Source organism: Atta colombica, unplaced genomic scaffold (assembly GCF_001594045.1).
Source record: "Atta colombica isolate Treedump-2 unplaced genomic scaffold, Acol1.0 scaffold216, whole genome shotgun sequence".
NCBI classification, from domain to species: domain Eukaryota; kingdom Metazoa; phylum Arthropoda; class Insecta; order Hymenoptera; family Formicidae; genus Atta; species Atta colombica.
This window is the reverse complement of record NW_017259312.1, coordinates 522,918-540,864: the sequence shown is the minus strand read 5'-3', so window position 1 is coordinate 540,864 and position 17,947 is coordinate 522,918. Positions and strand designations below refer to the sequence as shown.

General features: G+C 32.6%; 1 protein-coding gene across 2 annotated transcripts in view; it reads right to left on the bottom strand.

Annotated features, from left to right (window-relative positions):
• Positions 1-2,285: 2,285 nt before the first annotated feature.
• Positions 2,286-17,947, bottom strand: part of LOC108687808 (putative DNA helicase Ino80) — a 19,071-nt gene continuing 3,409 nt past the window's right edge. Inside the window, exons 10-28 of one of the 2 annotated variants that reach the window (XR_001931758.1) lie at positions 17,796-17,883; positions 17,399-17,690; positions 17,127-17,329; positions 16,906-17,046; positions 16,717-16,838; positions 16,275-16,567; positions 15,913-16,192; positions 15,661-15,813; positions 15,337-15,580; positions 14,939-15,066; positions 14,780-14,874; positions 13,902-13,974; positions 12,107-12,265; positions 11,923-12,025; positions 11,392-11,507; positions 10,846-11,031; positions 10,190-10,556; positions 4,220-4,755; positions 2,286-2,312 (exon numbers count right to left, since the gene is read on the bottom strand). Coding sequence is in view for 1 of the 2 variants with exons in the window: in XM_018193784.1 (XP_018049273.1) it covers positions 4,295-4,755; positions 10,190-10,556; positions 10,846-11,031; positions 11,392-11,507; positions 11,923-12,025; positions 12,107-12,265; positions 13,902-13,974; positions 14,780-14,874; positions 14,939-15,066; positions 15,337-15,580; positions 15,661-15,813; positions 15,913-16,192; positions 16,275-16,567; positions 16,717-16,838; positions 16,906-17,046; positions 17,127-17,329; positions 17,399-17,690; positions 17,796-17,883 (3,504 nt within the window). In the remaining variant the exon portion in view is untranslated. Of the gene's footprint in view, positions 2,313-3,239; positions 4,756-10,189; positions 10,557-10,845; positions 11,032-11,391; positions 11,508-11,922; positions 12,026-12,106; positions 12,266-13,901; positions 13,975-14,779; positions 14,875-14,938; positions 15,067-15,336; positions 15,581-15,660; positions 15,814-15,912; positions 16,193-16,274; positions 16,568-16,716; positions 16,839-16,905; positions 17,047-17,126; positions 17,330-17,398; positions 17,691-17,795; positions 17,884-17,947 lie in introns of those variants that run through there. The other variant, XM_018193784.1, reaches the window with a different exon arrangement.

Sequence of the window (17,947 nt, the reverse complement as noted above, 5' to 3'; positions counted from 1 at the left end):
ATATGTGGGGCTTGTTTCGCGTTTCGCTTCGCTAATTTCGTGCGTTCGCACGCCGAAATAAAAGCTTTAATTTCGTGGCAACCGACCTGCCGTCGAGCCTAATTGGCATAGACGACGCCAGCGAACGTTCGTTCGCTCGCTCGCACGGCCGACTGCTTGCCGATGCGATCGAAGGAAGAGAGAGCCAGGGATACAGCGTACTATATTAATTCGTAATTACGTAATTATCCTTCTAATTATACAATACCGTGCGTGTGTCAAATTATCTCACCGTTGAACGTCTTGGACGAAAGACGAAACGCGCGCTCCCAAGGACGTCGTACTTTCTGTAGGGTCGAATTTACATACGCGGATAAAATAATTGAGCAAAAAAATTTTCGAAAGAGATAAACGCAAAAGATTAGCTTCTGAAAAGTCAAAAAAATTTTAATCTATTCTCATAACATGTTATCATACATCTAACATTGACACATGTTTTTGGGAATATATTAGATTATCTTGAAATCATAAATTTACAAGATAGAATCGCGCAGTTATAATAATTGATACTAATTGGCTAATTTGACGTCGTCGAAGGGATGGAGCTATTATTTCGTTCATTGCGATTTATCTGTTAATTTTCATACAAATCTATTGTTTCATTCGTGAAACATTAATTAATCTCACATCCGAATTTTATTTAGAATATTTATTTTCCCGTCATTACTGTTTTCTCTTAAGTACGAATCAAATAAGTATTATTTAAAATTTTAAATGAAACACAAGGAAAATCAATTTGCATCATAAAGGAAGTTTGGTTACATATCAATGAGCGATTCTGTTTAAACACCCTAAGAGAAAAATACTAATCGGAAATACAGTGTGATTGATAATGACCTTGAAAGAACTCGTTTTGAGACTCGCACCTGCGACTATCAAGTTCAAGTCACGATTTGTCTCCCGATCGTGTATCGATCCCATTGCCATACAAGAATTAATTAACTGCACAGATATACCGAGTAGCTTAAAATGACATATGAGGCATCCCGATATGATTTCATCATTTATCATCATAGGCGTTAAATATTCGAGCTTGGCTTGGGAAACGCAAGTAGCAAAATATATAAATTAAAATTATTTTGAGAAAATCGAAAAATTGGAATACAATAAAATCAATAAAAACAGGTCAATATTATAGAGCCAAATCAGATTACAATACAAAAACTAATATTTATTACAATTAGAACTGAAATGTATAGTAGGTTTCACAATACATATTGGAAATATTTTACCTATCGTATCTATTGCCTACGATTACAATCATAAGTAAGGGAATGACTGTCGCGTAAGATGATCAGATTAATTAGATTGGGATTGTCGAGCGTGCGCGAGCGATTAATCGCTCGGACTTGGAACAGCGGCGCACCTCGCGTGTATGCCTTTCGTTCGGAGCATACAAAAGGACGAGAGGAAGAGAGATGCACCGAGATCGCGCCTGGATAAAAGACGCGTTCGCGTACACCTGAGAGTAGCAGGTGCAACGCAAGGTCTCGATCCTCGGACGGAGTTCTGCTCTTCTCTCGCGTGACAGAATGCGCGCGACGCGGAGCGACGTGCAGCCAGAGTGCAATCGTAAATAATACCGAATGTTAAAATAATTGATATATTGATTTTCGAAATTATTAAAAATTGTCCTTATAAAAAACAGAAAATGATATTGATAAATTTAATACGATCTACCAATATAGTACCAATATTTGGAATATGAATCATTTATAGAAACATATAATTTCTTTTTCTGTAGAAAGATAAAAAGCTTTACGAATTGAAATTCTAGTTTCGAGTTCAATGTATCGATATTATATGATATATTTATATCTATTTGCCTTTAGCTCTGCTATAATCAAATTAATATATGTAACCAAATTGTACATATAAATATTGCAATATAATGACGTTTAATATTTATGTATTTATTACAGTATTATTACAGTAAAGAAAAAAAGCGACAAAGAAAGTCGTTGTGATAACTTAATTTTGTTGTTTATGTTCAGTCTAAACTGTAACCCCTATCGCATCCTCTCCTTCACACTCCTTTTTCTCTCTTACTGTACTTACCTGATATTTTTGGATGCCATTGAGCGGTCCGTCCATATTCATAACAGCGACCTTGATGAAAGCCTGCGACCTATGATGTCGATGGTATGCGGGTTGCAATTATTGGCGCACCATGTCTACCTTCCATTGAAACAGGAGTACAACTCTTTGTCGCTTGTATTGTTGTTGTTGTTGTTGTTGTTGTTGTTGTTGTTGTTATTGACGGCCACAATAAACTGGCCACGCGTGCGACGAATTGAATTATTATCAGTTTATATATTGCAAAATTATGTAAAATATTAACTTGCGTGCTTAAACTATAATGATACATATTAAAATTAAATTCGAGATAAATCAAATTATCGTAGCATATCTTACAGATATGATAATATCTGTTTATACAATTAATAAAATTAATCTTAAATAAATTAATATATATAGCAACCGCTATATATATTAATTTATTTAAGATCGTTTGTTTAAGATCATGTATTTCTCAATCACAAGAGGAACTCAACGTTTTTAGAAGAACTTAACGGCAACAGTTGGAAATCAATGAACTCCTAACCGACTTACGACAGGAAAGGGATATTCGCTAATTAATTCCAAAAATGTGCTGCTACGCATGAGATTTTCGCAGTTTGCGCGATCAGATAAAAAGAATTACGAGGTACGAAGGATTCATCGCGTTCAGCTTGATCCCAATCACGCAGATGATGATGCGGCTCCACCGACAGCTGCATACTCGCACTATTAACCAGCACTCCAACTTTCGGACGCTGTTTTGTTAATCAGACATTATCATACAGAATCCTCCTACCACAGTCGTTTACACGTTTTTCGAAAATCGAAAGTAGTACAAGTATAAGAAAACAAACACAGAAATTAAAAACAAAAATTATGTCATTCAAGATATTTCATGTTCACTATGTTTTACTGACGGAAAAAATCAATTTTAAATCAAGTTAAAAATGTAAACTTTACTATTATTTCTTAAAAATTAGGTTATTAAAACACTTAAAAGAAAGAAAAAGTACTTGATTAAATTTTTGTTAAGAAAAATCCAATTGAATCAGTTAAAACAGTCGTCGGTGGAAAGAAATGCGGAGTGTTTGGTGTATAAAATTTGGAATAAAATTTGCCAAACATTCGTGAAGGTGAAATTTTTGTCTGTTTATTGCTAATATAAATACTATTCTTTTACAAATTGAATTGGCCTAACGACGTCTCGTAACATGCATAAAAAATATCGGCTAGCCGAGTCTAGTGACGGAATAATGCTATCGTTAATGAACAATGTACAAAGACGCCGAGAGAGCGAACGATGAAGAAGACGAAGAAGGCAAATTCAAAATGCCTTCCCCTCCCCTTTTTCGTCGACATATTCGCCGGAGATCTGATCTGTCGGTGATCGTCGTCAGAATTCGGCGCCAACGTGCGCGCAACAACAACGTCACGCGTCGTGTCGATTATCTAATTGTACACTTACAGTTAAAAACGAGAGCTACACTTGTACCACATATGTAGAATTGGATCGACTGATTAATAACAGAGATCGACCTCTTTCACTCCCGCAGCGAATAAGTGTCCTACAAGAATTCCAATTTTTGCACGTTTAATCGAAGAGTACGATCCAAATTGCTGTAAAACCGAGGAGACGAATCCGATAAAAGGACTCGAAGGCAAGCATCGAATTAAGTACCTAACTGACATCGACAATTGTATTTTCTAACGTTCGACGACGAGTTCCGTTTTATTTCTTACGCCATAACTAAAATAAATATAATTGTGCAATATAATCGTAACCGTAACAGTGCCTAAATATTGTCAATCGCTGTCTCCTTCCATATACAATTACAATTTAGGATGACAGGGGGCGGGACGAGAGTCCAATTTATCAGAATTGCACGCTCGAGTCACGCGTACAGAAACATCACTAGCAGAAGTCAAACTCTCACGAGACACAATAAATATATGTTATATTTATATTAATCGAGTCTGAATTTCGAAAAATAAATCGCGAGCCATGAGAATATTTTTTTCACTGCACTATTAATTCACTGATTGATCCATGGATAATCTGCTTGAAATGTCAGCACCTGGCGGAAAGAGAAAACGCAGAGATATCTCGAAAACATCTTACCGATATCGCAAGACTTTTGCGCGTTGTCTCATCAGGACGAGCTTCAAGTCAAATCACTATTCTTCCTCTGCAAAACTACGATGATCCTGTGCGTGGCTGTTGCTGCGTGTAAAATCCGAAAGGGCGTGATTCCGCCAACGACATTGAGGATGATGACGATGACGATGATGAAGATAACAGTGTCGAATTCGCGGCTGCGACTGAAGATGACGACGAAGATGAAGTACCAGTCACCGACATGCCAGGACGCTTTTGCGACGATGAAGATGCTTTTTGCTGATTGACACCTGCGACCGTTTGATGAGATCTGATGGGTACTGGCAGCGGCCGTTGGACCTTCTTACTATGATGATGACCAGGAGTGCGATAGCCTTGATGTCCAGGCCCAGTTGGCCGTAATCGGGGCCGACCAGGGCCACGACGTATCCCTGCAGCTCCACTGCGTCCCGATAAAGGTATCAAACTGCCAACTGGACCTAATGGACCAACCGTGCTGGGACCATCCCCGTCCACAGGATCGGAAGTCGCAGACGTCCCTAGGACATAAAAAATACGTTCGAGGAAATTCTATTGATAACGCTGTTGTTGCGACAATAGTTGCTCGTTTCGATATAGCTCGACAAAATACCATTTTTTTTTACTGTAGATATGATAAAATTAGATACATATACATATTGTATGTATCTACGCGTGGGTCTGTGAATTTTATTAGATTTTATTAGATTTTTAAAATTCAATCAAAATCCAATTCATTAATTTGTCTACTCACTGCAGACATCTTAGACTGTCACATCAAAAATGAGAAAAATACATACAAGAAATTCTATCAATTAAAATGTATTTTTTAAATAAAAAACAACATTTGCAATCAATAAATTTGTAAAATATAACGAAAGCTCTCCGTGTGTTTCAGTAATCAATAATCGTATATTTAAAATTGAACTATACTTAACAAAAAAAAACGGAAATTTTACGACAGTTGTCGAGATAAATATAATTTTATTTTATTTTATTCTGAAATAAAAGAAGTAAATACTATGATTGCTACAACCGGAAATAATGATAATTTTCGCCCATCAATACATTTGGATCTTCTTGTTATAATGATACATTTCATTATGATAACCATATTTTAACAGTAGTCGATAAAATATGTTAATCTTACGGTTATCATAATCGATCTTATAATCAAAAAATGTATTGATGGATGAATTTTGTTCGTGGCAACCTTAGCTGTTTTTTTTTCCGTGAGAGTATTCGATTATACTTTACGTATAATCTTTTTTTTTTTAAGTATATTTACTTTAGTATATTTACTTTAAGTATATTTTATCAAATGTAATGTCGTTTTATTGGAAAATAAATTTTAATATTTTGCACGAATTTTCATTACGTGTTTTTTCGTTATCAATCTGAAGATTTGTAATAAATGATCATAAGTTTGAAAATTACAAAAATTATTCAACAATAAACAAAATAATTTATAACAACAAAATTAATAACAACAAAATAATTTATATTTAAAAGATATGCTTCGAGATTTATAGAGAGAATGAGAACGTATGTTAATAGCAATAATTAAACTTCGAGGTAAATGCAATGTTTACGATTACGGCGAAGCAGATGCACGGACATGATACTGAATTTAATATTGACTGGTTCGACCAGTTAATTGGTTATTCACCGGTTATTCTGGCGATGTGGAAAAATGAAAGAGAGGACACACTCAAGACTCGTGGACTACGAGGTGTTAACTAGTTAGCAAAGGAGTGAAACGGACAAATTATCACTCATAAGTTAAATACCATGGGAAAAAATATCAATTATATACGTTTGTACATCTTACACAATTAACAAATATTTCCAAGGAAACAGATCGAGAAAAAAATTCCCACGAGTAACGAAGAGTACATTTTTCTTAGAAATACAAAATACGTATATCCAATACTCGAGTTACCAATTCTTGAGATTTTTAAATAAGCAGGCAAAGTACAATGCCCAAATACGTATTATTTGAGCATCGTGAGAGAATGTCATTGTTGCGTTCTTTGATATAACGTGTTAAAATACCACGTAACAAACGTTTGAAAAGCATCTCACGAAAGATTCTATCTCGTACTTTTCAATCGAGTCGATCGAATTCTCGAGTACGAAGCAATTCCGGGAAATTTTTCCGAAGAGAAGCGATGCACGTGAAAATGAATGTCCTCTCGTAGATATCTCGTATTTTGTCCGTTTCGTCTTTATCTCGCTGCTTCGGCATTCAGAAGCACGTACCCGATCGCTCGAGGAGCTATTCCTCTTTAGCCACTACAGTCTAAGAGGAGGTCTTAACAAAATGGACGAGGAAAACGTGAAAATGCATGTCTCCATAAAGCTGCAGATTCTCGCAGGCGATATGATAATGCACTTTGAAAATTCCATGCGTGAATCGTATTGACTGGGAAGAGAAGAAAACTCGAAGACGCTTCGTAAGAATCTGAGTTGGCAATCTTCAAATGTCGCGTATAAATAAGTCGGAATATAATGTTTCAATTGTCAGATATAAAAATGCACGTATGCTATGTTACGTTGTATTCTGTAAAAGTATGAACAAAAGTTATCGCTCGAAATATTATTTTTTACAATTATTAAAAAATTAAATTCGACTCTCGGTAAAACAATGTTTGACTGGCAAATTGCAAAGTTGCGTGAACAGCTTTGATGAAAATAAAAATCCAACTAGTGTCTCTGCATTAAACAGATTCATAAAATTAGCTATTACATGTCAATACATGAAACTTGCTATCTAAAGGTAATTTAATAGAAATTTCCATAATTTAATATACAACTTGCATTATGGCCAAATTAAATAATAAACTATGTTATAACTTTATAGTTATGCATGCACGAGATAGAACCCGATAAAACTTTCGAGATAAAGAACCGGAAATGTTTTACGGAATGACCAAGTTCTCTTTGCCTAATCCTATTCTGCTACGTTATTTTATTCTACTATCCTATTCTACCATTATTTCGTGTGATAAAACCATCTTCATCATATATTTTATCTCCTATTCGTATCTAACTAATCTAAAAGACTTGAAGAAAAAGTTCGAAATTAAAATACGGGACAATTATTATTTAATGGGATTACAAGACCTTATAAATCTTTCCGTCTATTAAATTCAGTTAAGTGAAATAATTAATTATATGCACTCTGAACTATTTTATAATATAGGATAATATTAAATCTATGCAAATTAAAAACTATGGAATTAATTTATCTCTTTGTTTCATACGTTTATTTTTGGTATTTAAAGCAAAGATCCATCATCAAATCGCCTATAATCAAATCTATAAATTCTTATACAAATGTGTAACTTTTTCAAGTAAGTATTAATAAATTTCATTTTTAATTTACAATTTTTTCAGACTCATATGTTAATATTAATAATTGTAACTTCTGTTTAATTGTAAATAAAATAGGAAAAAATATTCGAGAATAATGCTTTTCACATAGCGATACCAAAATATGATATTCGAGAAGATACGGAGCTGACAGACGAGATGACACAGTAAGGTACGGTAAGGCACGGCACGAATCGACAATATTCAACCCCTTAGGGTTCGTGTAATTCTGTACCCTATAGATTGTATCTTTTTTTTATTTGACTTCGCGATATGACAAGGGAAATTAGATGTCGGGATTATGCAACTGAAATACAACTGAAATTACAGTTGCATTTGAAAATAATAGCTAACAAATTGAATAATTCGACTGAAAAAATTAAAAATTCTTAATAAATATCACACAACAGGTACATGCTTCAATATATAAATAAATTAATATAGATAAATAATTTATCATATTAAAAAAGAATACTTGCATGAAAGAACGTTTAGCGCTGGATTAATCTAATTTAATCTTTTGCGTTTATGTAAAACGTAGGTTTTTTTAATTACACAATGTTATCTCGACAAAATTTAAAGCTCTCGATAATGCATCTTTCGAAAGGGCGATTATTAATTTGATTAATAATTTTCTTCCTATAGTGTGTCTAAAATTTATTCCTATTAATCCATAATCAGCTATCGATTTATCGGTTAAATAAGATATAACTTATAATCAATGGAAATATGTTGAATGTATATCGATAAGAGCTTGTAACATTAAGCTGAATCAAGCGCGCACTGCATCTCGATAAGAAGATAACTTACTAGATAAAAGGACGACTACAGGGAGGGACAGAAAAGACACGTAAAAAGGGCGGTAACGAAGAAGACGAAGAAGACGAAGAAAATGACGACAAAGGCAAAAAAAAGAAGAGAAAGGAGAGAGAGAGAGAGAGAGAGAAAAAGAGAAAAAGTACGCGCGAGTTCCAAAAACCTAAGAAGAGCATCGATCGCAGCTGTCGCCTTCGCTCCGCACCTGCTATTGTCCGCCTCGTCTTCCAGTCGACGACAAGTGAGAGAGACCGACCCCTTTCCTTTCGTATGTAGGTATACGTAGCACGAGACGGAATGTGTTAATGTGCGCACACATTCACATGTATGTGTTGCTCACTACGTGTCCACTACGGTCCACGTGGCGTTGCGTGAGGTCGTCTTATCGAACATACACACCGTATTCTTTTCTCTCTCTTTCTTTCTTTTCTCTCTCTTTCTTGTTCTGTCTTTCTCTAATTAGCGCAAAAACGACAAGCACATAACGACATTTATTCAACGTTCTTATCGAGTTTGTTTCATACGAGAAAATTAATACAGTTCATTAAAAGCAGGAGGCATTTCAGAAAAATTCTATTGCTTTTAATATAATGACAATTTTGGTTACATTTATCTTCTGATAAAATGAAGATTTTATCGTAAGATAAATGTAATATGTATCAAAAACAGCATCATCATATATGTCAATTACTGTTTCTATCCAATATTATAACAACTTGTTATTATGAAATAAAAAAGTTTTAAATGCTTCACGTTTTAATAATAACTGGAATTGTATATCATTCGTATGACTTGATCTATTTGAAATCGTATTTCCGATGACTGGCAGATTTCTAGGACACCCTTATTTCATAATACAATTGCGTCGTGCAACAAATGTTTCAGCTAAGCTTTCCCCATAGGACTAAGCTCAGTGTAAGCCCCGAATTCATCGTTTATAAAACGTATCTCCGAATGAGTCACGAAAAAAGGGGAGAGGCGAATGTCTCTAAGGGTGCTCCGTGGAGAAACGCCAACTGTTACCCCCTCGACACTCGTGGGTGCACATGTGCTCGCGAGGGAATTTCAGCACTGGATGGGGTCGCGATGGACCCACGGGCATTCTTCTCGCGAACTACAAAGTCCCCTGAGAACCTGGGCAAGTGCTTGGACGAAAGATAGCATCGAGGGTGTAAAAGAGGAGTGGGGATAAGGAGACGTACGAAAAAACCAGTCCGGATTAATATCGATTGATATGGTTGCTTTCGTGAAAAAAGTCACATTTCTCGCGATTGAACACTTTCATTTCGCAGTATCCTTTTATTTTTATCCATTGTCAATGTCATAATAATAATATTGATATTAATTATGATTATTTTCCTTTTTGCGCATTACAAACATTTTCATCTATTATACAATTAGTCTCGATAAACAAGAGAGATTGCAATAATTGCACAGATGTATAATATGTACGTTAACAAAACCGACAGATTGAATTATGTGACCATATTTGTAAACATTTATACAAATCACATAATTGTATGCTTGCGTAGATAATCAAAACATAAACATTAACAACAGAATTTGTCTCAAATAAATCATAAATTATTATATATTATAATCATTAAAAAATTAATATTTATTGCGTTGAAATTAATTTTACTTATATTGTTTTGATAAAATATCCATTTCTATTATTTACGATATTTATTTATTTATCCTCATAAATTTTTACTAATAAATATTAAGAAAGTTTAAGGCAATTACTCAAAAACAAATACTTACAGTGCCGCAATACTTCATTAGAGCATCCGCCTCCATCATTTGGTGACATCGCTGTCGATGACGGTTCACTGGCCATATTTGAAACCTTCGACAATGGATGCATTAAAAGCAGTCCTCTTCCTTTACCGCCAATTGGCCCACCCCTACGAGAACCTCGCGGTCGACCGCGTTTGCTCGCGCCACGCACGGATTGTCGCATTCGCGCGTTCGCACCCATGCCGAAAGCGAAATGTCCAAGTCGGGCGATTTTAACTGGAGATTCTCCAAATTGGTGAAGATTGCCTCGAGGCTGTCCATGAGGGTCATTACCGGAAACCGTCACCGGACCGTCTACATCGACCACGAGTCCCTCGTTGCTCGTTTCATCCTGCAAGGAAAAATCAAAGTATTAAAGTATCAATATCAAGGATCATATAACGTTATTACATATAGATAATGATATAAAACAAGAAAATGCTTTTAAAATATGTTTGTCATTACACAAGATTCTTTTTCAAATTAATTTTGTTTTAAATATGTACTTGATACTAATAAATAAATAATAATTATTAATACACACAATAAAATATAAAATATATCAAAGTATTAAAATATAAAAATATGTTAATAAAAATATAAAATTTTCAATTATAATCTTGTTCGATATAGAAACGTACTTCTGACTTGGCTGGACTGGTCGGTGTGCTGTAATTATCTATATTTTCTAGCTGTTGATGATGATTGTTTTGGTGCTGCGATTGAATCAGATTGGTAGCCGGTTTAGACTCATTAAGATTAACGTAAATCGTATCGTTGTTTTTGTCGCCATTAGCGTCTGTGTGACATGGCTTCTTTGCATCGTTCTGGAAAATAAAAGTTACAAAATGTAATTGAGACAAATGAATTATCCGAATTAATTTTAATTTTAATCAAAATGTGTATAATTAACAAATTTCAATCTGATCCATATTCTGAGTTAATATTATCAAACTTGGCGAGCAATTATGAGCTTGACAAGTGAAATTAATTGTTGAATAAAATAATCAAAGATACTAGTAAATTTGACTGTAAACCGATATAAATATTAAGAAAATAAAAAATAAAAAGTTAAAACAAAAATAAGATAAGTGGAAAAAAGTAGTAGTTAAAGAAAATGATGAAAAAAGATTAAAAAGAATCTTTGCGACGCGACCAATAGCGGTCTATAAGGGCGCCGGGCTCACCTTGACCGGAAGCGCGGTTAACTTCCTCTTCCGGTCCCTCTCCTTGTACTGTAAGTTTGACTCGAGGCGAGCCTCCTCCGCCCGTTGCTGCTTTCTCTCCTCGCTTCGTTGGCTGTCTGAAATATACGAACGTACGGACTTACTATACGTAGAGGATGTGGCAGTATTCGTTACTTCATTTCTTATTATTATTCCTTATTAGGCCATTAGCATAAGCTAACGAGCATAATGTAATCGTGGCCACCTCGACCGTCCTCGTCTCACTCCTCGGCTCATTTTCGACGCGTTTGTGCATACGCTCGTCCTGCCATGCGGATACGATAGGACGACTCAAGTAGTCAACGACTTTTTAACGGATCATAATTTTAGATATAGATTTTAATTCGTCACAAATTTTAATTTTAATGAATTTTTTGTCAATTTAAAGGGAAAATATTCCTTAATATAGCGCCATATGTGTTCTTCGGTTAATTTTATATGAATATTTATTTTGACAAAATCACAATTATCAAATAAAAATATCTAACTTACATTTCGCTTCGATTTCCTCATCATCCAATAGCAGTGACACGACTTCTTTAGGTTTCAAAGTATCGGGCTTGAAATTTCCGCCGCTTATGACCATACGTTGAATCTGCATTGAAAACAATTTCTTTCTGTGCACATGTTGATTATTTAACTTTAATATCTAAACGCAATGATTTACAAAACGAACCTCGCTCTTTTCACGCGCTCTCTGCAAAATTCGTTCTTCGATGGTTCCTTTACATATTAATCGGTAGACCGTGACTTGTTTGGTCTGCCCCAGTCTGTGGGCGCGATCCATAGCTTGTTGGTCTACAGTAGGATTCCAATCACTATCATAAAATATTACCTGCAAATAGGCATCGTTAATTGCAGTTACAGAGTCCAAACTGTAATATATAATTGTTAATGTGTAAAATAGTATGGATTACGCAATATTTTTTCAACGTAAAATCAATTTATGCATTTCTTTCTTATACATATATAATATCATTATAAATTATTTTAAACATTGTAATTAAACCATACATAAAATATGTAAAAAATAAATATAAATAATTAAAAAAATTTCTTGCATAAATATATAATCATATAATAATACATATACATATTTTAATTTTATATTATATATAAGATTATCTTTATTTCTTCATTTGTTTAAAACTAATCATATCATTCATTTGTTTAAAAACTACATAATCATATCATTCAGATCAATATGATTAAAAGCTTTAAAAAAATAAAAATTCATAAAAAAAAGATCTTACCTTACAGACGAAATCTGTTATATCAAATATCAGAGAAAAAAATTTTTAAATAAAATATCAGTAAAAAAATTAATTACATTTTAAGTCTAAGAGACCCAAATAGCAGAGTTAAGAAGAAAAGAGAATGTTAAAAAAAGGCTAATTTTTGCCCAAAAGATGTAAGTAAAAGGAATAGCGTTTTTTATAGATTTTGATTTTTTTGAATACGATAATATTGAAAATTGAATATGAATAAGATATATTTGAACAAATTTCAATATTCTTACTTATTTTTCAAAGTATTCCCTAAGTTGCCATGAACTTTTTAATAATTTTATCATTCTAACATTATTTCTTTTACTTACATTCTTTTAGACAAAAATCGAATCTTTTTTAATATCCTCCAAAAAAGGACAAATTTTAAAAAGATGTAAGTAAGAGAAATAGTATTTTTTATAGATTTTGACTCCCTGAATATGATAAAATTATTAAAAAGTTCGTGGGGAACACCTTGAAAAGTAAGTAAGAATATTTAAATATTTGTTCAAATATATGTTCAATTTTCAAGGTATTCCCTTTCGATCCCCAATTTTTTATTAATATTATCGTATTCAGGAAATCAAAATCTATACAAAAACATTTTTTTTTACTTACACCTTTATGCACAAAAATCATCTTTTTAATATCCTCCTTTATAAATAGCTTATAATGTGCAATTGTGCAGTTATATAATTCATTGCAATATTGAATCAAATGAATCACATGTAACATGCCGCGATAGATTTGTTAAATCGATGACAGAAGATCGAACGTTATGGACTATTTCGTGATATCTTTATGCACGAAAATAATATTCTGTAATGCAAACTTTTTTCATGTCTCTTCCTTTTTATAAACTATAGAAAATATATTTTATCGTGTACAACATATATTTTTTTAATGTAAAATTATTTGTGCACTTCTTTCTTATACATATATAATACCATTATAAATTATTTTAAACGCTGTAATGTGAAATTAAACCATACATAATTAAAATATATATAATTAATGTATATAATTATGTATATAATTAAAATACACAAAATATATTTTATTATGTATAGTGCATGAAATTTGTAGTAAAAACAATATTAACTGTATATCTCAAATTTAACAAAGATCTGCTCATGAATTCAAAGAGAGTAGAAACTAAAAGTAATAAGTAAGCAAATATATAAAGCAAGGAGAATTACTAACCGTATCTGCTGCAGTGAGATTGATTCCCAAGCCACCAGCCCTAGTACTGAGTAGAAAGACGAATATGTCCGCTCTGAAACACAAAACAATCCTACAGATTAAACCAAGCCGAGAAATAAAGACGTCATTAGATATGTATATATAAATTAATTTGAGATCTTGGTGTGTTTTCGAAGGATATCTAGGATAAAATCCTTGGCACACAATTACAAGATTTCAATCGTATTTTTTCATTCTTTTTATTTCCTCTTCTCTTCTATTTTCATGTATTTTCGTAGTGTATAGAATTAAAATATAATGTATATAAGTAAGCGTTATTATTGAATAAGGAATCAACATAAACTATACAAAAGAAAAGAGATATTCTAATATTTTGTTTGTTGACTCAATAATAACATAAAAATATAATTATTCGAAGATTTAAATGATATTTAGGAACAGAAATTATAATAATCAAAACATACGCTACCTAATAATAGTCTAATAGATAAGAGTTTCTGTTTTGTAACTATCACGCATTTGAACGTGCAGCTGCTGTAAGATGGAGACAATTCGGCAATTAATTCGCGTATTAGTTATGCGCGGCTGAACTATACAGGACATGCGATCTCAGGATCGCGCTTTAAGTACTGAATACTGTTACATTTATAGGAAGACGTAATCTAATCAGCATGGCGCAACTGTTAAAAGTAACGTATTTTTTATTAATAAATAACTGATGCTAAGATCAATTTAAATGAAAAAATTTAAAACAAAATTTTAAATAATCTGTACTTGTATTGTTGGAAAATTCAAATATATTATCAAATTCTTTGGCAATATTATAATAATAATAAATATACATGTGTAAAATTATTGCAATAAAATAGAGTAATCACCTTTTTTGAAAATCTGCCACCATGTCTCGACGATCTGAGATTTTTGACGAACCATCTAATCTCATAAATGTATGTTTTCTATGATACATATATTCCTACAAGAAATAAATTTCCCATAATAAAGCAGTTACATGAAAATAGTAGGTAAGTGAAACGCACCTCTAGCAAGTCAATCATTTTTGTCATTTGAGAATAGATCAGTACCCTATGACCTTGTTCTTTCAGACGCCGTAAAAGACTGTCCAATACAGAAAGTTTACCAGCATCTGTCACTAACGTTTGTTTATCTAAAATAATTTAATTTATATTTGACATCTATTAATTAATAGAATCGTAAATATATACTACGTTAGTATATATTTGATTCATGATAGTACAGCCTTCTCAATACAAAAGCTATATTTTTCGCGAGTTATCTCCGTATCCAAATCCATTATTAAAACGCCAAAAAAGATAGACTAATGATGGATCTGGACACAAAGATAAATCAGAAGATAAAGAAAAGTTATTGTATAGAAAGTAATCTTAAAGCCTCAAAAATATTATCTTGAATATACCTGGTACAATGATATGTGACCATCCATTAATAGGAGCACACGCAGATAATCCACCTTGCGGCTGATAACAAAACGTAGACATTGTTTGGCTGGCACGAATACCCAATTTTTCTTCAGAAAGTGCTCGTTCACAACCGAGCCAAAGTAATCTTTGACCGAATGGACCACCACATTCCTCATGCCTCTTCCAGGCACATGCTGCGGAACTATTACTGACGTATAATTTTCGTGGACTAGCTTGAACCTGCAATTAAAGAACGTAACTTAAATATTCTTCTATCATTCTTTGTTTCTGTATATAACGTTAGGCAAAATTATATCAACCTTGGGATTATTATCGCAAACAAAGGCAGGAATCGTTGTTTGTTGGCAATATCGCATTACAGGTTGTCGTGGGTGATGAGGATGTTCAGGAAGCAAAGCCAATTTCGAATCTTCCGTTTGATCTATTTTACCAGTGGGTAATATCCTTTGTAACTAAAGATATAATTATATATAATTTATTTTTATTATATAAATATTATTATATTTTTGAATCTACGTGTATATATGTTATGTAATATAAAATGTAATTACTTTTAATAGCTGATTAGCTTTTTTACTACTACGTAGTATTCTGTGAGCGACGGTTTCTGGCATTGAATGTATCGTATGATTGGTATGTGTATAGAAAGCTTCGCCTTCGATTATCTTGCTGGTAAAGAATATGTCTTGCAACATTGTCGACAAACCATCAAATTTTTTGGGTAAATAAAACATTTGATTTGTAGATGTTCTCGATCTGTTATCGACGTGCCAATTTTCCCAGTATTGCACCATTCTTAATCTTCTTTCCATAAACGTTATCAAACATAATCTATACATACGAAATTAAAATTAAAAAAATTGAAATTAAAATAAAACTCAACAATTATACTTCTAACTTGATATTTACATACCTAAATAAAGTACCAGCGATAAACGATTTGTTCATTTCCATTGGAGATAGATCAATAAATCTACTAAATGAAAATGTATTTTCGCGTGAATCTTCGTTGCAGTGAAGAGCACGGTGAATATATTCTGCGGTAAATATAAACAACCTATTATACAATAGATGATCTTTGGATGGAAATGCTAGATGCAAAAGTCCTTCATTATACAATAAAGCAGGCATATTATAAAATTCAGTGTTCATAAAAAACGGCGATTTAGCGTCTCTACGTTCAAAGAGTTCTGGATGATTGCAGACCTGTAATTAATATATTCGCTTGTAGTAACTGGATTTGTAAGCTACATATCGAAATTATGATAACTATAATATTTATAATAAATTTCTTATTTTATATAAATCATAAATAGTACTACAAATTTTAATAGAAACATATATAATAATAGTACCTTTCGGAATTGCATGACTAGATTCATTAGATTGGAAGTAAAGTTTTTATCATTGGATGCAGTGTCCCCTCCGCCCACTGTATAATGCAGCAAATCCTCTATTCGAATTTTTTTCTTCAGCGCTACGAATAAGATAGATGTACCAAATGTTATAAGCATCTAATAATCATAAAAATAAAATCAAGATACCTGAATAAAGTAACTTTTGACGAGTTGTAAGTGGACAATATACCATTACTTCAATCTTATCGGATAATTCATTTTCTACATCCTTTTTTATTCTTCGTAACATAAAAGGTTTTAAAATCATATGAAGCCTTGATAAGTGTTCTGTAGCAAAATTTACAAATATTTTCTAATTAATATAATAATCACTTCGCGTTTGACATGGTTTATTCAAAATTACCCACTTTCGTCTATTCCTGTTTTATTTTCCGCATGACTTTCAATATCTTTGGAAAACCACTCGTTAAATTCATCGTGCGAATCGAATAATGTAGGCATAATAAAATGTAATAACGCCCATAGTTCTGCCATGCTATTTTGTATAGGCGTACCACTAAGCAATAATCTATTACGACAACTAAATCCCAATAACAATTTCCATCTCATGCTGTAAAATAATTAAAATATATTAATTAGAAAAAAATTATGCAATTGTTATAAATAAAAAAAAACACACCTGCTCGTGCTTTTTATAGCTTGTGCTTCATCCAAGATCATATATTGCCATTTTATTCTATTAAAATATTTATAATCCGTAATTACTAATTGATAACTTGTTATTACTACATGGAAAGAAGCTTCCTTTGTGTGTAAATCCTTAGTATCCCAAAATTGTCTGAGTATTTTACGTTCTTGAGGATTACCCCAGTATGGAACTACTTTAAATACTGGCACAAATCTTGCCATTTCTTGTTGCCAGTTATGTAATGTTGAAGCAGGTGATATAATTAAAAATGGTCCCCAAACAGCTAAAATTAATTGTACATTTTTAATCAAGTTATTTCTCACAAAAGTTCAACAATGCATATCATATTGAAATCATTAAATTTAATTTTTATAATTTTTATACTTACAATATCTCTCGGCAACGTGACATAAAAATGCTATAGATTGTACAGTTTTTCCCAGACCCATTTCATCAGCTAGTATTCCACTAATACCCTGAAACAATTAACAAATTAAAAAAATTATATTTATGTAATAAAAATATTATATGACTCTAATA